At 37.9% G+C, this 20,378-nt stretch overlaps 3 protein-coding genes and 1 long non-coding RNA gene across 5 annotated transcripts in view; 2 read left to right on the top strand and 2 right to left on the bottom strand.

Moving 5' to 3' along the window:
- Positions 1–133, top strand: part of cep295 (centrosomal protein 295kDa) — a 19,443-nt gene extending 19,310 nt beyond the window's left edge. Inside the window, exon 24 of the mRNA XM_015386999.1 lies at positions 80–133. Within this exon, the coding sequence (XP_015242485.1) occupies positions 80–133 (54 nt within the window). The remainder of the gene's footprint in view (positions 1–79) is intronic.
- A 1,692-nt stretch (positions 134–1,825) lies between these two features.
- LOC107092493 lies at positions 1,826–2,312 on the top strand. Its single transcript, XR_001481577.1, has 3 exons — positions 1,826–1,924; positions 2,000–2,099; positions 2,174–2,312. It is a non-coding gene; the product is annotated as an uncharacterized LOC107092493 (long non-coding RNA).
- A 41-nt stretch (positions 2,313–2,353) lies between these two features.
- On the bottom strand, positions 2,354–8,527 carry ech1 (enoyl-CoA hydratase 1, peroxisomal). Of its 2 annotated transcripts, XM_015386994.1 has the most exons (11): positions 8,366–8,527; positions 8,183–8,272; positions 6,925–7,093; positions 5,477–5,565; positions 5,286–5,410; positions 5,163–5,211; positions 4,217–4,281; positions 4,069–4,139; positions 3,920–3,991; positions 3,610–3,760; positions 2,354–2,612 (listed from the first exon to the last, which is right to left on the bottom strand). In XM_015386994.1, exons 2-11 carry the CDS (start codon positions 8,217–8,219, stop codon positions 2,508–2,510), a joined length of 933 nt encoding a protein of 310 aa, XP_015242480.1. In that variant the 5' UTR covers positions 8,220–8,272; positions 8,366–8,527; the 3' UTR covers positions 2,354–2,507. The 2 variants fall into 2 exon arrangements, with proteins under 2 accessions (XP_015242480.1, XP_015242481.1); XM_015386995.1 differs by lacking the exon at positions 8,183–8,272 and having other exon boundaries at positions 2,400–2,612; positions 8,366–8,517.
- Positions 8,528–9,523: 996 nt separating this feature from the next.
- On the bottom strand, positions 9,524–20,245 carry LOC107092494 (UPF0392 protein F13G3.3-like). The gene is made up of 5 exons (XM_015386996.1): positions 19,822–20,245; positions 17,016–17,130; positions 14,606–14,807; positions 13,651–13,977; positions 9,524–10,677 (listed from the first exon to the last, which is right to left on the bottom strand). Exons 1-5 carry the CDS (start codon positions 19,954–19,956, stop codon positions 10,536–10,538), a joined length of 921 nt encoding a protein of 306 aa, XP_015242482.1. The 5' UTR covers positions 19,957–20,245; the 3' UTR covers positions 9,524–10,535.
- Between the last annotated feature and the right edge of the window lie 133 nt (positions 20,246–20,378).

Genomic DNA, 20,378 nt, shown 5'->3' with positions numbered 1-20,378 from the left:
TGGAACAATCTGGATTAGTTTTCTTTACTAAAAATGTTAGAAAGATTTGAACTGTGTAACCTTTGGTTTTCTGTTCCAGTGCGACGTTTTCGTCAACATGTTGATCAGTTTGGTTTTTGATTTAACGTCATAACTCTGATAGATAGAAAGGCTTTTCAGAGTTCTAGCACAGAAAAAAGGGTTAATATGTAGATGGGAAGTAGTGATGGGTCCAGCAACACTGATGCGTCGGTGCATCAGTGTTGCATTTGTCATTTCAAGAAAGTCGTGACCGATACAGGAGTTGTTTCTAGCGAACTGACTCACTAAACTGTGTTTAAAAACATATCTGTCAACATGATGCATCAACTAAAAAAAATGTTATCTTTTGCGGTTTATTATTAAAATGATGAAGAATTTTGTAGCAGCCTAAAAGGAACAGGACGGTTTCAGCCTTTGCGTTTTTGTTTTAATTTTCATGTTGTCTCTTTTCCTCTCAGTTATCACTCAACTTATCTGAATTAAAGTTGATTTCAAATTGACTTAGTTTTTTTTTTTTTTTTTTACTGTTTTTTACTGTACTTATTGTTTTAAAAATGATTTAAAATCCTAGTCCACAAGCAATTTTCACGTTGCGATATATGTTTACATTATTTATTGGCTTCATCTAAAAATATCAAAGATATTATCAATGTAAACATAGATATGAAATAATACAATGTAACCTACAATAACATATCAGTGTACTGGGTATTCAACTAATATCAGTTTAGTCTGTCAAAGAAGCTGCCTGTAGTGTCTTTAAAGGTCCAGCAGGTGTCAGTATTCAACGCAGAAGCAATAGTTTGGTAAAGAAACTCTTCAAAATGCCTCATTAACCATCACAATTGTGAAGCATGGAATAATGCATCTCAGTAAATATTGTCCCCAGCAGTGTTAAGACACTCTGAGTCTCCATAAACCAGAAACTGTTTTGTTTGCAAATCAAATTAACCATCAGTGTGGTTCAGATTGTTTTCTGTTGTTTCAACAGCAGCGCCAAAAAAGCTCCAATCTGATTGGCTGATGCTCCTCTGCTGCTTCTTTCAGCAATGAATCAATTGTAGGGAGTCTGTTTAATGATTGAATTTTAAATCAGCATTGGTTGAGTTAAAGGCCAATTTATTGTCTGACCCATAGCCTCTGCAATCGTCAAATCTGTGTGTGTCAAATCTTGACTACGCGTCGGACGGTTGCAAACCCGTGCAGACCTCAAGCGTAAGTGCTCGGACAAAAAGCAGAGGTCATTGGGCCTTGGTATGTCTTTCCGGCTGTCTGTGTGGTCTATCTTCTCGATTTGGTGCCGGGTCGCGCCATTTTTAAAAACCGAGGAACAAATACAATGGTAAACTATGACGAAAAGTTAATCCAGGAGGTTCAGAAGTACAACCACTTGTACGATGCCTGATACAAATTATATAAAGATGCCAAGGTCTCTGCTAAAACAAAGTTCTCGTGATCATGCCTCCAATAGGCTCCCCCTTGCGCTTTGGCGGGAAACTGCTGTGCGTCCCTAGAAATTCCAGACGGACGGTGCAGAAGCATACCAGCAAAACTGGTTCGCGACCAGACCAAGGCGACATTTGATGTGTGCGGTTGCAGAAGTATAATCCGCCCTTAAGATGAAAACATTTACATATAAAATAAATAAATACTACTCTTATCCCTACTGTAGACCATGCAAGTTAGACTCCAAACAAGGCAGTGTCTCAGTTATGTTTAAAACACATACTGAAGGTCATAAAATGGTTGAATTTCAATCTAGAAATCCGGGTTAAGTTTTTTTTTTTCTCTTGGTTCTTTCTTTAGAGAGTCGTTCCAGTTCCAAGGTCCCAGTAGAGGTTAAGATCAGCTCTCCAGAGCAAAGGAAACGGAACCTTTCTGAGATGCAGAAAAGGACTCTGAGGTACCGCATGGATGATCCTGACGACTTCTCGTCTTTTCTGAGTTTCAGTGTGTGAACAGACTTTTCTCTCTGCAGGCTCTATGAGCAGCTGGAGGAGGTGAAGCAGCAGAGGGCCGTCCGCAGCCGACAGGAGGACAGTGCAAAGAACAGACTGAAGGCCAAGGAGTTCCACAGGGTCAGAGCCGAAGCGTTAGAGATGAGCGCTGATGGTCTGCAGCTGAACTGATTTTCTCTTTTATCTTTCCACAGAGGACGTTACAGAAGCTTCGTGCGAAGCAGACTCGACGGTTATGAAGGATCCAGCTCACTTTAAATGTTATATTTATTTCATGATTTTTTTAATTTAATAAAACCCGGAACGTTTTAAGATCTGCCTCAAAATATTTAGTGTACTCTAGAAATAATTCAGATGACTTTATTAAAGATGATTAGTTTACAAAACGAGATGAAATGATACAATTAGAAAGGAGTTAAAGCTCAGATGTTCAGACTGGTTTCATCCTGGCAGCAGCTTGGAGGTCTGAGGAGAGAACAATCTGCTCTCCTCTTAAAGATGGAAGAACGACAGCAGCAGCTCTGAGCTTCACAGTTTGGAGAACAGCGTCTCTTTGAGGCTCTTCTTCTCCATGACTGCCTGAGCCGACTTCATCACATCCTGGGTCTGTAGCATGCTCATGTTCCACGTAGCCTGGAAGAAACCCACAGTTAGCTTCCTGCAGTCGGCTACAAGGTACGGAAGCTTATTGCATTCTCCAAAGAAAAGAAAAAAGACAGCTCATAGTTACAAGATCAGTATCTCGTAATTATGAGAAAAGATCTCATAATTACGTGATCTTGTCTATATATTTGATTATGATTACTTGAGCCAGTAATGAAGCAGCTCTAAGGAAACTGGTCTTCATGATTACTTCTTAAAAATATCTGCATCTGTTCCACTGAACAGTTCTCTGAACCCAGGTCTGTCCTGATACGCGAATGAGCTCTGCTCCTGTTTTACACTTTATCTACAAAGTACCCAGCTATAACCCTGGGATTACTACTTGTAGATTAATCATGCAGCCTTATGACCATACGCGAAAATCTGTCAACAGCTCCATTAAGATTCTGTATGGTTTTAGTTTTTCATATGAATCGATATGCCACATATATTTCGGACCTGGTCGTTTTAAACTGTTCTGAAGCCTCAGCTGTACTCTTTGAGGATCTAGGAGAGAAGGTACCGGTTGGCAGTTTTTTGGGACACCAGCCAGTTTGAATGGATTTCAGATGCACTAATTTATCGCCATAAAGCATCATGTACTGGTTTAATTGATCCTGCAGGAACAGGGCTTTTTTTGCCTAAACAATTCTAAGGACTTACTGCGCAGTGCTGACAAACTAAAACTAATTCCGTCCACATTGAGAAAACTCAGTATTTCCCAGTGTTGCATACCTAAAAGGAAATCAAAGCATATTAAATCTGACAGACCGCTCATTGTTCATGTTTCATGTAGCGTAGCTCGGCAATGAATGTCCTTCCTGATCTTATCTTAGGATTATGAGATCTTATCTCATAATTATGAGATAAGATCTCGTGATTATGAGATAAGCTGTCAGGTTTTTTTTTCTTTGGTGAATGCAATATGCTTCCATAACCAGGCTCCTAATCCAAACCACCAGCTTTATGAAGGCGAGCAGACTCCCACCATGTAGTCGAGTCCCTCGGCCACGCTGTGATCCCTGGAGTAGATCAGGTTGAGCTTGGTGCCCTGCACCGCCACAGGGCTGCGAGCCGCGATCTCTCCCGCCATCTCCAGGGCTCCGGCCATCATGGCGTCCTTATCCGGAAACACTCGGCTGTGACACGAGTTTAAATGTTAAAACTCTGCAGCTTAAAGGGTCAAACTCAAGTTCTACTGATGGATTTTCTCTGGAAGTTTCTTTTTTTAAATTTATCAAGTTTTCCTGTCTTTATATTTTCATCATCCGGTATTTAGTGGCTCTGAGGGTTTTTACCTGACCAATCCGCTGCTCTTTGCTTCATCGGCGTACATCTTCCTGGCGGTCAGAGCCAGCTCGTTCACCAGGCTGCACACATCACACATGACCTTTGAACTTCTAACGCTCAGCAGCGTTCCTGCAATGGAGGCCAGGGCGGCTTTTACCTGCGGCTGCCGATGACTTTAGGAAGCCTCTGTAGGGTTCCTACGTCTGCTGCCAAACCGATGTCCACCTCCTGTAAACCAGACAGAAACAAAGACTCAGATTGAAGGTTTCCGGTGATCGGAGCATCGTTTTCTCTGAGGAACCGACCTTGACCTGAAACCAGGCGTCCTGGGTGCACAAGCGGATATCGCAGGCGGTGATCAGGTCAACACCTGCAGAAGGAAACAGACTTTAATCACTGACTTCTAATATTAGGATCACATCAATGGGGATTTAATTTATCAGCTGAAGCTTTGTTTTAAATGTTTTTAGAACTGATTTAATTTAACATAATGAGGAACAAATAAACTTGCATAAAAGAAAAAATCTAATTTAGATGGAAGTATGCATATATTCTACTAAAAGACTTTATTTGAGATTTATGAAAAAGCAAATTCTCCATACTTGATGACACCAAAGGCTAGGCAAAAAAAAACTTTAATTCCCATCTTTAATTGCAAGGAGAAGAGTTTGAAAGTAATTTTTAGAAAGTAATAAAATTCTCTAGCGCCACAATTATCAAAAACTCCACAAAGTATATTCTGTTGTCTAATTTACTGTTAAGTCGATCAAAGTGTTCCTTTTGGATAAAAGCGACACAGAGGCTTGTTTTCTACCGTTTCTAAATGATAAAGACTAAATATTTCTAGTTATGCAGATGTTTGCTGACTGTCGGGGAGTGGCTACAGGAAAGTATTTACTCTCCTAAACTTCTCCAAATCTACAGACAGAATAAATCAAATTGAATATAAATGAGGAAAAAAGTTTATCCAAACAGGAACTGTGGGAACAGAGATGGAAGATCCCAGCTGCTGCAGAAACAGTAAGAGGAGCAATAATGGTCATTTATGACAAAACATTTTTTACAACATTGGATCTTTTCTTCCATTAAATTTGAGCATTTTTGTTCAACAGTTTTAACAACTAAAATGAAAGGTTTCATGGAAACTTTTCCTGCTGCTGCATCAAAGGTAGACGAAGTCCAACATAAAGGCTTTAATAAACTTCCCGCTTTAAGATGCTCCACAGACGGAGCAGGATGATGGCGTCCTACCTCCTCCGATGCAGGCACCATGGACGGCCACCAGGACGGGCTTTGGACACTACAGAAACAAGAAACCCTAAAGCTTCAGTCACCGCCATGATCCTCACCCTCAGAGCTTTCAGTAACACCGACCTTCTCGATGACGGAGAACGTCTCTTGATACTTGGCGACCAGTTTTCTGACGTTCCAGGCGACCCTGGCCGCGTCGTCGCCTTCCGGCTGGAGCATATCGCCCGCCATGTCCATCAGGTCGATACCTGGACGGCAGCTCGTCAGAGCGAATAAATACAGGAGAGCTGACAGGCTGATTAAATGGCACTCACCAGCTGTAAACATCTTCCCTGCTCCTGAAACCACCACCACTCTGCAGTCCTGGTCCTCAGAGATCTCATTAAAGCACTCCACCATTTCCCTGAAAACACACGGAAATCCTTTGGTTAGCAAAGAATAAAACTGCAACCATCTATGGTCTCAGAACTGTCACTCATTTTAGAAAGTAAAAGTCTTCTTCTGCAAACTATAGATTCTTTAAACAGGCTGAGAAATATTCCAGGCCTTTATTTCTTATTTTGAAGAAAGCAGTGACTAAAATCTTACTAACCGTTTTCATAGAAATTTCAGTGGAAAGAAAAAGTAACCCCTTTGTAAATGACCTGATTTCTAATTTTGCCCCATTATTTCAGTTAATTTACAATGCTTTACATTTTTACCTTGTATTAAGGGACGTTATTTTGAAACTATGTGACCGGGTTTTTAGTTAGTGGCTACAATGAGATACGGAGAAGAAGAAGCTGAGATTGAAACGTAGTAAAAGAAGGAAAGATAGTAAAAATATTGAGCTTTATTTGAAGTAATTGCACCTTCTGAAGTGGCACAAGGTTAGTGCTTATGTGATAAGACATGGTTAATGTGTGTTCATGTGTTCTGAAATGCGTGAAGAACTTTCTTCTGTTTATTATTAAGTCTCCGTAACCTATATATATATATATATATATATATATATATATATATATATATATATATATATAATTTTACTTAGTACTGATACCGTCATTTTTTCTTCTGTGCTCTGCCTAGCTCTTATGGTTGCTGGTTAAAAGGAGTATCGTTGACAAAGCTAAGATTCCAATAAACAAGAAAACCATCAGTCAAGTGTCGACCATCTTTCAGGGGAGAATCTACAACCTTATCAAATAACTCCAGCCCGTAGCAAACTGACAAGAAAAAATTATTTCATATTTAATAATAATTGAACTTTACTGATCTCACATTGGAGAAATTTAACTTCTTGGGGAGCAGTGGGCTGCCATTGTGTGGTGCCTGGGGAGCAGTGTGGGGTTAAGGGTTTTGCTCAGGGACCCAGAGTGGCAGTCTGTGGGAGTGGGGCTCCAACACAGAACCTGAGGATTCCAGGCTCTATGCCCTGATCATTAAGCGCCGCTCCACCTGTTGCACTATTTAACAGGGAAGCAGGGGGGTCTATACCTAAATATATTGATAGCTGTAAATGTCACTTTTTTCCACTAATTTAGGGTAAATCTTTCAGGCCAGCGAAACAAAACTCTATTTCATAAGCTTTCGAAGAGACGAATTAAATGTATTTTTAATAAACATCAACAAAAGGAAATATTCAATGTTTAAAGAATCACTATTTTAATTTTGCCATGTTTTAAAATAAAAATCTTTCAAAAATGGATACATTTTCTTCTATATTTTTATAAATAAAATTCAATACATTTCATGTGTTGTTAATGTAATGAGAGGTCCTAACCTCCAGAAAGCTTTGTTCATGGCGTTGAGCTTCTTGGGCCTGTGGAGCTGGACGTGTGTGACGGCCTCCGCCGGGCGGCTGACGGCCAGCGTGGTGAACGGAGGGCTGGGTCCCTCAGAGGAGGACATGGTTCTGACCGCGACCTGGGCAGACAGCCACGACCTGCCGTCTGAAGAAGGAACACTTTAACAACAGTTTCATCTAGAATAGCTTTTTTATATAACATTTAGCTGGAGGTTCGTAAATGGAAAAAATGTTTTTACTGCACTTAGTCATGTTGAATGACTTAGACAGATTTATTTTGTAATTTGTCATTATCATTTTTTAATTTATTGTCATTTTTCATTAATTTATCTATGTTTAAAAGACGCAAAACATAAAAAAAAAAAAAAAAATTCCCATCAAAATCAGGATTTAAAATTCAATACCAAAAAAAGTTTAGATGAACGAACTTCAGGAATCAGTGAACGATAATTAAAAAAAAATAAAAAAAACTTGCTGTTTTCTGTTGAGCTAATTTGGATTGTGATTATTCCTATTATCATACTGTTAATATTTCGTTTAAAACATATTTATTTTTTACTCCATGTTCATCATGATCCACCTTCCTCTGATCAATCTGTGCATTTCTTTACCTCTGAGAGTTTATATTATTAATGATGATCAATGGATGTTATTCTGAGGTCATCCAATCAATACCTTTCACTTCTGCATTTTTATTCTTTATCTGATCAAGTGTTGCTTTTTCATCTCATACATGCCCTTATTTCTTTGTAATTGATGCCTTTATCTGCACAATTTATTTATTTTAACCTGTTTGTTTTTTCCACCTACAATCATTCTTACAGGAGTTTTTTTTCCCTGTAAACCAGCTAAAATATAATAAATGTTATATAATATATAGAATAAAATGTTATTTTACTTGAACAACTTCCTTTTTTTAATTCTGATTTTGCTGTTTTGTAATAATTGCACGATACTATTATTTTGTTATGAATGTGAATCACTTGTCGTTAATTTTTAATATATACTAAATATTTAATAAATAAACATCTCTCAAACTTTTAGGAAAATCATTTCGAAATAAAATAAGTTCCCAAACCTCAGAAAGGGTTTAAAGTTTTTTGACCTTTCACCTATATTCCAGCTGAAGCTCGTTTAGGTCGGTTTTCCAACCAGACACTTAAACTAATCATTTAATCATTTCTAACTATGAACAAACAGCGAGTTAAAAACAGACACAAACGGCTAAACTTACATTTAGGCAGAGCCGATCTGCAGATGACTGACAGCATCGCCCTTTGACCTCTGTGGAGTCCGCGAGCTTTTTTTTTACTGAGCGATAAAACTAATGCAAACAGAGACGTTTAAACACATCACTGCTAACTAACCGGGCCAGCGCTGATGGGTAATACTAGCTGGTATTAACCAACCAACTTACCTAACCCTCCCGTAGCCTCACCTTCAGCCAAAGGACAAATAACGCGATAACAAGGCGAAGCGTTATTTCCTAATGTAAACTACAAACCTCAGAAGAAACGTTTAAGAACACTTCCCTAGCCAACCTAGCTACTATTACGGTGGCCGATCAGGTTCAGTTACGTTAGTGCCAGTACGTTAATCATATGGGTAGAAATGCGGAGTATCGACACTACGTAGACGCCTCATTGGACGCTGGCCGACGTGCCTAGAGGGCGGCCATCTTGGATCAGACCACAGCTCAGACAGCTGCTGTCAGAATGAATAGGAGGCGCCTTAGATCTCATTTTAATCACATGTAAGACGAATCAGAAATATTAATAATACAATAATCTCTTACATGTACATACAGGTGCATGTGCATTTACAAGTTATTCAGATTGAAAACTATTTAAACTGTATATTTAAAGATTGATTGATTGAATTCATTGATCTCACAGTGGAGATCAATGAATTCCCGACCGCCTTATTTTTCCGATCCTCCTTAGGATATTTGATTATATTTTTTTAATGTGAATAATGACATGAAATAATCTGTCAAAGAATAATGCTAGTCAAGCAAAAACAGATAAACTGTTCTGTAGCATCAAATGTACTCTAGTTCTTATTGAAAACAATTTTGCATAATTTCCGTTTATCTATTGGCCAGAATATTCTGACTACCTACATATTACCTTAATAACATAATATGTTTCTCTAAAAAATAGATACATTTTACATCTTATATCCAAATCTTAAATATGAATCTATATGTTTTATGTATTTCAGTATGTTTAACACTTAAATCTGTAAATCTTTCATAAAAAACTTAAAATAAAACAAAACATATAGCTATTATATATTAGATTGAAGATTTAGATAATATATATTGAATATATTATACAAAAATTGAGATTTAGATTTAAATATAACATATATACTGTATATAATGCAGGGTGTAGAAATAGATGCTACATAAATACAGATATATTAAGATATAAATTCAACATTTTGTGATCAGAAGCATGAACTGTAAAGAAAATTCGAAAAGACAATGAAGGTAAAAGGTTCTTTTTGCCAATTGAAAATGTATTGAAATGCAACAACAATAAAGCAATACAGCTCTTATTTGTTTTGATCAATTCAGTTGTTTTTATTTATATCCATGTGCGTGATTCATTTATACATTCAATCAGTCAATCATTTATTTTCCCACAGCTCAATATTTAAAATTAATTAGCATTAAATTCAAACATGTGATTATAAACATTAATTTATTCTTTCATTCCCCTGACTATATCTGGAAACAATAACAAAAACATTATACAATAATAAATCTAATTTATGCATCTGTTGATTTTCTGATATGGATTAACTTCATGTTTAATAGTAATTATCAAAGTTACAAAAACTAGACGATAATATATCTAATAATTTAGTTGTGTTGAGTTAGGGAGCTGAGACAGAGGCATTTCTTGCAAGAAAAAAGCAAAAACTGGGGAAACCAGAACCCTGAGTCAGAAGCAAGAACATGTATGGACTCTTAGGTGATGAAACCTTTTAAAAAGACAAAAAAAATAATAATAAGAAAAGAAAAAAATGGCACCTGTTGAACAAAAACCTTTTAAACTGCATAACAAAAACTGCATTTCATCAAACCTTGCTTGTTTTTGAGCAAAAAACATTTTTTTTTAAATATAAACCTTTGATTTAGGAAGATCTGTAAACATTTTTCACTCCAGTGAAATCTAACCTGAGCAGCTACCATAAAACTGACTCGGACTCTAATTTGAGGACTTTAAGCAGCCGTCGGATTATTATACAGTAAGCTCTCTCTACACTTTCAGTGCAACTCTCTCTGCTATTTAGATCTGTTCCAATCAACCAAAACTATTAACCGAAACATGTTTTATTTTTCATATTCTTTTTTATAGTTCACATTTTCTTAAGATTTTTTTAAATTAATATTATATTATAATATTAAATACATACTTTCTCTTATGTTAAAGCATCCTTAAAAAAATATTTTTCTAGCAACACAAAAGCAAACTTTTGTAAAAGTTTACAAAACTTATAACAGAAATAAATCCTACCATAAAAGTACCAGAAAACTTGCAAAAAAGTTTTCACTCTGATGTGTTACCAAGAAGGTCCTAGTTCAAGTTTTTGCTCTCCTTAGAGAGGCCACTTTCTTGAAGTGCAGTATCAACAGCCAGACTGAGGGGGGCGCTGTAGCTCAGCAATCTGCCATCATAGATCATCTTATCTGAAGTCAGCAAGGGTTGCATTTGATCTCTGCACAAAAAGAAGGAAGAACACAATGGTTAATTTATATAATCTAGTAATAAAATGTTACTTTAAGTGAAACTGTCAAGGACTGATCCCCGGCTGATTTTAATACATCACCCACTTCTGAATAGTCTTCAAATGAGAATTTAAAAAAAAAACTTTAATTGAAAAAGATGGAATATTGCAATATCTGCCGTTTAGATAAATGAAAGACTGATTGGAGAAACTGAGGATGTGTCTGGATATAAACCAAGATATCTGAAGGAAACTCTTTGGTTTGCTGTTGGTGGTCAGGAAGTCTGGCCGCGCTGATCATGCTTCAGCCAGTCTGCCCCAGGTGGCTGCCCCTACTAACATAGCTTGCTAACATCAGTGTGTGAATGACTGAATGCAGTGTAAACTTCTTTGAGGTCCTCAGACTTGATAAAGCGTAAGATAAGTAGAAGCCATTTGCAGTTTTTCATAGCCTCACCTTAAGACAATGTTTGTCCTGATAAGGAAAGGGAAAATCCTAACCTTTTAATATCTCTGACTGATAACACGAATGAGAAATACTAGTTTTTACCGTTGGGGCAGTCTGAAGAAACTTCCTAAAAACAAAAATGACTCATCTAACTTGAAGATGTATTTGTATGTTAATGCCTGAAAAAAGAAGTTCAGTTCTCAAACAACATCTGAGTAACTAGGCGTACCTACGAGTACTATAATATTTTACTGGACCGTAAGGTACAGAAAGATGTTTAAATCTGAATGCATTGGTGTGGGGGTTGGAGCCCCACAGTGGTATTATTTTTATTTCTTTCTTTCATTTTGTAATTTGGTTTATCTTGCACTGCTGTTATGGTTTGCAAATACCAGCAATGGAAGGTATTTTCTTTTGTTAATATTTCTTTCTTTTGTTTGTTGCCATGGTGAGAGACGAGCCTCTTTCCTGACAAGCAAAGGCGTGGCAATAGGCTGAGAAGGTTTAAATCTGGTCACTGGCTTGTTAAGCCCTACATGTAGCGCTGCACTATGGGGGGACTTGGGTTTAGTTAGTTTAAATGTTTGCTTTAGTTAATTGTCAGCCATCTTGTTTTCCCCCGTCTTTGTTTTTTGGTTTGGTCAAACCACTATATTTGTTACCCTCATGTGTCATTGGGTTAGATCAAATCGGCTACCTGGTTTTGAGAGACGCAGGCGTTTGTTGGACAGTCGGTGGAGATCTAGCTGGCGACGAATATTTAAAATTTAAAAATTGAATTTGGCGGTTGGCATAAACAGAAGTGTGACTGGATCGGGATGACATTGCAGGTAGATGATGATGAGGACATGGACTTACTGTCGGTAACTGGACTCCGGTAGGCAGAGGTAGAGGAAAAGGATGTGTGAAAAAAGATGACAATCTTAATGTGAAGAAAAGTTTAGAGGAGGACAGCTCAGAAGAGGAAAATAGAACAGTACGAAGGAAAATGGAAAAAGATGATTTTAAAATATTACTTAAATTCAGAAAGGAGGATGAGGAAATTATGTTAAGCCCTATTGCAGTTTCCAGAGAACTGAAGAAGAAATTAGGCAAGTTGAAAATTCTGCGGGATGGAAACATGTTGATTCAATGTAAAACTGAAGATCAGAAAAATAAAGCTTTGCAAATTGATAATGTTTGTAACAAAGTTGTTTGTGAAAGGAAACTGTTCGGAGACACTAAGGTATCTCGTGGAGTTATCACTGGCATCCTGATTGAAGAAGATCTTCAAAAAAATTCAACATGGTATCCAGGGAGGTAAAGTTAAAAGACTGAAAAGGCTGTTAGGATCAGTGGATGGTCAAAAGGTTGAAGGTTTGTCAGTGCTTCTGGAATTTCAAGGAGATGTTCTCCCAGACAAAATAAGAACAGTTTTCATGAGTTTTCCAGTTAGGCCGTATGCCCCTCCACCGCTGCGTTGCTACAAGTGTCAGAGATATGGTCATATAGCGTTGGCTTGTAAAGGGAAACAAAGATGTGCTAAATGTGGAGGAGACCGTAAATATGAGGAATGCAAAGATGATGTTCAGACAAAAATGTTGTAACTGTGGTGGTCAGCATAATGTTGCAGATGGAGGTTGTGAAGCAAGGAAATGAGCAGCAGAAATTCAACATCTTAAAACCACAAAAAACAGAAGCAACCAAGAAGGTTCTGGAAGAAAAAAGAAATATCCACCAGAGAATGATGAATCAGCAGAGTGCATTACCAGAACAAAACCAAAGTGTTATGTTAGGATTGGATATAACAATGTATAAGTTAATTCTCTTCATGGCTTATGTTATTAACTGCACTGTCCAGGTAAAACAAACAAAAAAATAAAAATAAAAACATCAAAATTATTGTGAAATGGGGCAGAAAAATTCTTGTCTGCAAAGGATCTTTCTTGGGAATTAATAAACAAAAAGCTTAAGACTGATGGTAAAACACAGGGAGGGAGAATATGATTCTACTTCAATGGAATGCTAGGAGCTTAATAAGTAATGGACAAGAGTTTAAAGGTTACATGAATTATTAGAAAAATAAACCCGATATTATTTGTGTGCAAGAAACATGGCTTAAAACAGAATTAGATTTTGTGATAAAAGGATATGATAGTGTTCAAAGGGACAGGGAACGGGGAAATGGGGGTGGATGTATAATTTTTATAAAACAGGGAATTCAATATAGATTTATAGGAAAAGGGAAACAATTAGAATGGATAGCTGTAGAAATTTTGATTAAAATGGAATTGTTAAAATATTAAATTTCTAAAACCCTTGTAAAAAACTTTGTTTAGAGGAAATGGGTGAATTGACTGAAAATATAAATGGTAAGGTTATTTGCTGAGGAGATTTTAATGCTTAAAGCACACTTTGGGGTAGTAGTAATGATTCAAATGGAGAGGTGATAAAAGAAATAATGGATATAAAGTCTCTGGTTTGTATTAATGATGGAAGAATTAAACATTCTGTCTAAATTGAAAGCATGGCTTCACCTTGTGTGGTACATCCGTGCCATGTTCCTGTCCACCCAGCTGCAGCCATGGTCTGATTTCAGCACGCCGTGAACCGATACCGAATAAATATCTCGAGGGTTTACGATGATCTTAAATTTGATATATTGCGTCTCTTTAGTGATGGGCTCCTGGTGCAGATGAGCCAGGATGTTCACTCCAGGAACTCCTTTCCAGTGGTCCATTTTAGGTAGGTTTTGTTCCTTTGGTGACGGTAGCGAGACATTGTTGGGGAACACGTTATTTTCAAACATGTAACACTTATTCGGGCTGTACTTCTTCTCCAGCAGAGGCAGTAGCTCCGTCCAGCTGTAGAGAGAGAAAAAAAGTCTTCAGTGACACAAATGCAAAAAAATATATATGTATATCCTTTAATCTTTCAAAAAAACACTTTGGCACTTATCTCCACCAAGGTGCTTATGCTTTCATCCCAGTCTGTCTGTTTTTAAATTAATTAAATTTCAAATAAGGTGCATATTGTGACTGGCAGCAAATTAATAAATCTGGATCCAAAAATGTTTTGAAATATTACAGAATTACTGAATACAGGCATTAAGTAACAATGTGTTGGAGGAAATGAGCTACTTGGCGGAGGTCTGCGCTCTCCGAGTGCTTTTCTAATTCATCTCATGTTTGCTTGGCAATAAAAAATTTGCAGAAACCAAAGTTAATTTCAAATTTGTTTGAGGAAACAGACCTCCCTTATTTGTTCAGGTGAGAAGCAAAACAATATATAAGAAAATAAATAAATGTGAAATTAACCAGGATTTTATTCCTTTCCTATTAAACAGTCAAAAAATACAATTTAAATGATCCAGCAGAACCAGGCTCAGTGCGAGCGGCCATCTGCTGAGGCCGACTGGGGTTCAAGGAGACAGAAGCAGAGATGCAAAAGGTAACTGTAAAAGACGGCCCTGTTCAGAAAAGTGTTTTCTACCTTTTGACCGTCTGTGGCAGTATGAGCTCGTCAATGTCATGCAATGCCAAATATTTGGATTTGTACATGTTCCTGAAGAGGCAGTCGTTGAGAGCAGGGATCTGACCAAAATAGTGGAGGTCACCAGGACCATGCTCAGGCAGCCATCCTCGAGAAACATTTAGAAACCTCGACATGGACCAAGGAATCACCTCCACAAAGCCTGAGAAGAAAATGATGTAAAGCTTCAGGTTAACCCTAACAATCTATGAGACACACTCACTGTTATCCTAACCCAGGTCTTATGCAAGTGCCTTCAAATGGCTTTTATACTCATCTTACATAAAAAAAAAAAAAGAAAAACAACTTCAAGACCATTAGAGAACAAAAAGCTTCACAAAAACCAGGGAACCCATCCTGACAGCTCAGAGAAAAAGTTTAACTTGGTAAGCTTCCTCTATAAAGTGGGTAAAGTAAGTATTGAACACACCTCCATTTTTCTCAGTAAATACATTTCTAGAGGTGCTTCTGACACGACATTTTCACCAGATGTTAACAATTTATGCAATTCGCCTTCTGATCTTTGTTTCTGCTGCTGTGACAACAAATCCCATAAGGTTTTATGGGGAGGGCTCTCCTCCCAAGGCATTCTGGGATATATCTTCTTATTTAGTGACCATGGATGATCACTACAAGGTGCATTGTGGGAAATTTTGAGACCACCACTTTTTCCTCCACTAGACGTTCGGACACGCTGGCGCCCTATATAGTGAATAGGGTGGACATTTGGACACAGTCTCTGTTAGTTGTGCTCTAGTTCTGGATGTGAAATCAGTCACTAAACATCTCGTTTTTTAGCTGGCCAGGCTAGCAATTGTAGCAATAATGGATTCCAACCTGCAATCCACAGTTTACAGGATAAACTGTGTTTTTAAAGCATCTTCATACTCACATTCATGTAGAAACATAAAAAAAAAAACTTCTGCTGCTACAGCACAAGTAGACAATATTACTGAAAGTTAACGTCATGTACAATCATTTCCTACAAAAAAAAGGAACCAGAACTAAGTTACAGGCTGCTTCTAAAACCAGCTTATCAGTAAGGACACTAACTACAGTGGAAGTGTGTCAGTGGTCAGTTGCCATCATAAGTATTTTTATTAATGTGCTGGCAGTAAGAACAGTGCTTCCTTTCAGTAGATTAATTAGCATAGAGACCAGGAGCAAAGCAGATGCTGGCAATCTGTTGCATGACAGGACATATAGGCACAGAACACCTCACAGAATTTAAGTGAAATATCTTGTTTTACATGATATCTACTCTGTGTGACACATGCAAATGTATGCATCTTTATAGGCTCTCGGTTTTATGATTTTCTCCTTACTACAATTGTGTAACTTAACTTTTTTTGTACTTGATTTATGTAAGGCTGTAGTCCCAATTTGACAAGCATCATTCATGTCCTTCACGTAATGACACCCATAAGGCTGAAGTTTGTCTTGATTCAATACAGAGGTCTGGAGCTCCTCTCCTAGTGAAAGTGTTTTTACTGTTGACCCGCAAAAGGTAAAATTAAAGGAACTAGGAACAAAAGCTAGGAGCTACAACTTGTCATGTTGGGAATCAGCCATAGAATCAATCCCAATGTTGAGGATAATTATCATTGAAGATGTGTGAGTTTATTACACCTTGGTATTGGCTGCCTGTTGCTTGTCAGGACTGATGTTTTCCACAATAGTTTATCTAAGACAGTTCCTCTGTCTGGATACACAGTTATACTCTTCATTCTGTACGTGGCAAAGTACAGAATTAAGTATAAAATGCCTTTTTAACTGTTAATCGGGGCCACTTCCTGAGAGGTGAGCCCAGAGGTGAGCAGCCGCCTTCTGTAAACTCTAAGCAATCTCTCTGATCTGCGTAAGATTACAATTTCTATCATAATCTGTTGTCATGTCTCCTGGTTATTTAATACATATAAGTTATGAAGTGTTATTTAAAGAGTTTGTCCCAAGTGATCTCTTTTCAGGAAAAGAGCCGGACTGATGGAGCGACAAGGTGCATACAAAGAGCCTATTTATCATTATTTCTCTCAAAACAACAGTAACAGTCTTGGCGGACCAACCTTACACTAGGAGGCAGAAATGCCGCCAACAATTAACAAACTCAGAAACGAAATACAACAAGTCTCCAGAGGACTGCCAGAGGATTGCCATAGAACAGCCAGAGCCAATGGTTTAACTTCTGAATTACTTACCTTTTTTTGTTACAATTTTTAATTAGCAAAATTCAGAACACAAGAGTCATGATATGGATTGTAAGCAGCCACCCACAAATATTGTTAAGATGAAGGTGTTTTAAGAATAATGAACATGTTGGATTCAGGCAGGCATTCAAGACACAGATCATTACTTTAACTCTATACAACTGTACCTTTTTTGCTTGAGTAATAGTCCAGAACACGTTGTGTTTCTTCGCTGCAGTTGGTTTTGTAGACAAAAACTTTGTTCACTCCAAGTAACTGAAGCATTTCGAAACTCTGCACCAGCTGCAAGACAACACAACTCTTTCAATACCAAATAAAACCAAACGAGCAAATAAAAACTTAACTTGACATGCAATTGTGTATAATAGACCAAACAAATAAACTAGGGGAGAGGATTTGGGGCCTTTCTGTCTTCGAGCCAGAGGATAATCCATCAGAGAAACACAAAGGACAGAAAAACGATGCATTTTACAGAGACCATTTAACTAAAAGGCATGTTACTAGACTAAAGAGCTGAAGAATGTGAAGAGAACCCACGAAACAGACAAAATCCATGCAGTCAAATTTTAAACCGGGACCTCCCTGCAGCAAGGTAAGTGTTACCAAAGGTTACTTTGAAGCCCATGATATTATCGTCTAAATTAATGACTATGGATGACTGTAAGGATAAGACCGGCCAGAGCTTGGCCACCTGGTTTGCTGACCAACAGGTATGATTAAGCCTCAGATAAGGGATCAGGTAAAGGGTAACATGTTCATTAAAAATCACAGAGGGTGGTAAACCTCATCAGGAGCAGGGAAACCAGGGTAACGGCCTGCAGCCAAACCTTTAGTGGGACACTCTACCTTTTAGTCATGCTCCCACTGGAGCCCCCTCCACAGCAACTAACCACCACCACCTGCAGGGAGATATGGCGATGTTGGGTCCAGTGTAAGCTAGGTTGTCCATGGGTGTGTGTGCTACTTAACTGGCCATAAAAGTAGACAAAAAATATCAGCATAGTGTTTAAAAGGACCTACAGTTGGCTTGTGAGTTGGAAAAAAAACTATACATGGTTGGATGAACCACCACACACCCTGGGCTCTAGATTCCATCTATTGGAAGGAGGCTAGACTTTCTTTTAATCAAGAATTACCCAAAGAGAGTTGCAACAGACAATTCAGGAATGCCCCCGTATTTCAGAGCCAGAAATGGGTTGTAGATGATTGGTGAACATCTGGTTAAACACAAAATTTAACTCATACCACCAAGAGAGATTTATCCCCATCCAGAGTTATGGTGGACATGAAATCACATGCCAAGTTTCTCCAAAGGACATGTCACTTGTCGAAAATTGATGGCTAAAGGTAACTGATGCCGTCAAACAAAAACTGGGGATTATTCTTGTGGAAGCCAGGTGCAATGGAAGACATAAATGTGAAAAAATAACCTGTCAGATTTCTTTGTTTATAAAGAAAGGTATCCACTGGGCAGAAGGTTGTCAGCTTCCATGGTACCAGAAGCAAAAACTTGGACATGGGAAAAAAATCTTTGAACAAGTTGGAAAGCATTTTTTGTAAACCATTTATGTATCTTGGAGATCATTTCCCAAGTGAAGGGACATTGGAGCAGGAGATTGATGGACAGATCGGTATGGTATAATGTAGACACCACATATTGCCCACTCTGTTATGGTGAAGAGAGACCTGAGCAAAAAACCAATGCTCTCAATTTAATCCTACCTCCACCTTTGGTCATGAAATCTGGGCCATGACCTAAAGAACAAGATCCAAAAAACAAGCGACTGCAATGTCCTTTCATAACAGGATGTCTTGGCACTCCCCAATTGACAGGACTAGGAGTTCAGACACCTGTGAAAGGCTCGGAATAAACCACATTGAGAGGAGTCAGCTGAGGTGGCACGGACATCTTTCTTAGTTGCCTCCTGGACGCCTCCCTCAGGAGGTCTTCCAGGCAAGTACCATTAGAGGCCTGGACCTGCATAAGTGTATAAGATGACGAGTACAAGTACAAAGCCTATCTGAACTTATAGCAATTTTTGACAACTCAAAAAAAGCTTCCCCAGGCCGAAAGGGTCATGTCTTCTTTGTGTCCTTTGAAGACATGGGGAGTGGATTTTGTCAATCCCTTCATTGGCAAGTTTGGGGAAGATAAAGACAGTCAAGACTTAGACCCTGATGTTAAAATGACAATATTAAAAATGGACTTAGCAGTGTCTCAAACGAGAAAGATCTTATTTGACACATTAAAGCAAACATATGTTTTGGAACATTGCATTTTAATCCTTGCTATGTGATAGCAGAATAGGTTTTAAAGGAGCACTGTCACATACTATGGATGCAAAAAACACAGAAAACCTAAAATTCATGTTGAATTAATTAAATATTCTTCCAATGTCCATTGTGTTTACTTAACTCTTTTTGAGCCTAAAAGCAATTTTTGGCACGATTAGCAGATGACAAAGACTGCTTTTCTCCGTTTTACTTTATCGTGAATCCATCAAATTGCCTCCTTCTGGTTCTTTATCTCCCACATCAGTGAGCATCAGTGTTCCTATTGTATTCATGGCACAACCCACATCTTATCTTACCATCTTGGCATCTGTTTTTTTTTTTTTTTTTCCCCCACCCCTGCTGGAGAAATGCTGATTTGCTTTGCTGCCTTGCTACCTTCTGTAGTTGTAGCACACATTCGTTACATGGTCTTGTTTGGGTAAACAAACAAGAGCATGAAGTTTACCAACAAATGGTGCAGCAAAAACAAATTGTAAAACACAAAATTAAATATAATTACTAAAGGGCTCCATAATTTAAAAGGACAGTTCTTTTATGCAAGCAAAAAGAAATTTGTAGTACTTTCAAAAATATATGCTCAGAGGGTCAGGAGAGTTGAACTGGGCAGTCTGCATGGAGTCTGTGATTTGGAATTGTATCAAAAACAATTACTATTACCAGAAAGACAGTTTGATTTACCTGAAGCACATTGGTGAAATCAAACATGGTAGAAATACAGACTGTGAAGTCATAAGGAAAAGATTCAGTCTGTGCTTTTTCGTTATTCACTTCCAAAAATTTTTCCATATATTCATCTGAAAGAAAAGAAGACATAGGGATCTTGAAAATACATCGTATCTTCTTATATTTTATTGTATGGCTGATCAAATCTTCAGGAGTAATACGCTCTCCGACAACTGAATAATGATTTTTAAAGGATAATAAATCTGAACACCTAAAACATGCTGTTTTTAAATGTTTTTCCTGAGCCTGTAACAATTTCCCTAATATCTTCTATACTTTACTGCACAGGTCTTCAACAGGGGGTCCGCCACCCCTAGGGGGCCCACAGAAGTACTGCATGGGGGTCCTGAACGTTTTGGTTGATTTGACTTTTTTTTTATTCCCCCCTGCAATTTCCCACTAATTGAAATGTGTTTAAATCCACATGAACATGAATTCAACACACTGCAGTAAACAGATAAATGGAGGCAGAAGATGTCTTTCAGTCATCAATGCACACATTCAGCGACACA

This window comes from Cyprinodon variegatus, unplaced genomic scaffold (assembly GCF_000732505.1).
Source record: "Cyprinodon variegatus isolate N-32 unplaced genomic scaffold, C_variegatus-1.0 Scaffold383, whole genome shotgun sequence".
Classification (NCBI taxonomy): Eukaryota; Metazoa; Chordata; class Actinopteri; order Cyprinodontiformes; family Cyprinodontidae; genus Cyprinodon; species Cyprinodon variegatus.
Note: the sequence above shows the minus strand (reverse complement) of the source record. Positions and strands in the feature narration are given on the sequence as shown.

What these genes read in the sequence shown, in the direction of transcription:
- ech1 (XM_015386994.1), bottom strand. Translation starts at nt 8,219, where the DNA reads ATGCTGTCAGTCATCTGCAGATCGGCTCTGCCTAAAT. An exon ending in CAGATCGGCTCTGCCTAAAT is followed by an intron (nt 7,094 to 8,182) that starts GTAAGTTTAGCC and finishes TTCCTTCTTCAG; the next exon opens with ACGGCAGGTCGTGGCTGTCT. An exon ending in AGGGAAGATGTTTACAGCTG is followed by an intron (nt 5,411 to 5,476) that starts GTGAGTGCCATT and finishes GCTGCCGTCCAG; the next exon opens with GTATCGACCTGATGGACATG.
- LOC107092494 (XM_015386996.1), bottom strand. Translation starts at nt 19,956, where the DNA reads ATGTCTTCTTTTCTTTCAGATGAATATATGGAAAAATTTTTGGAAGTG. An exon ending in ATTTCACCAATGTGCTTCAG is followed by an intron (nt 17,131 to 19,821) that starts GTAAATCAAACT and finishes GTTGTCTTGCAG; the next exon opens with CTGGTGCAGAGTTTCGAAAT. An exon ending in CTATTACTCAAGCAAAAAAG is followed by an intron (nt 14,808 to 17,015) that starts GTACAGTTGTAT and finishes TTTTCTTCTCAG; the next exon opens with GCTTTGTGGAGGTGATTCCT.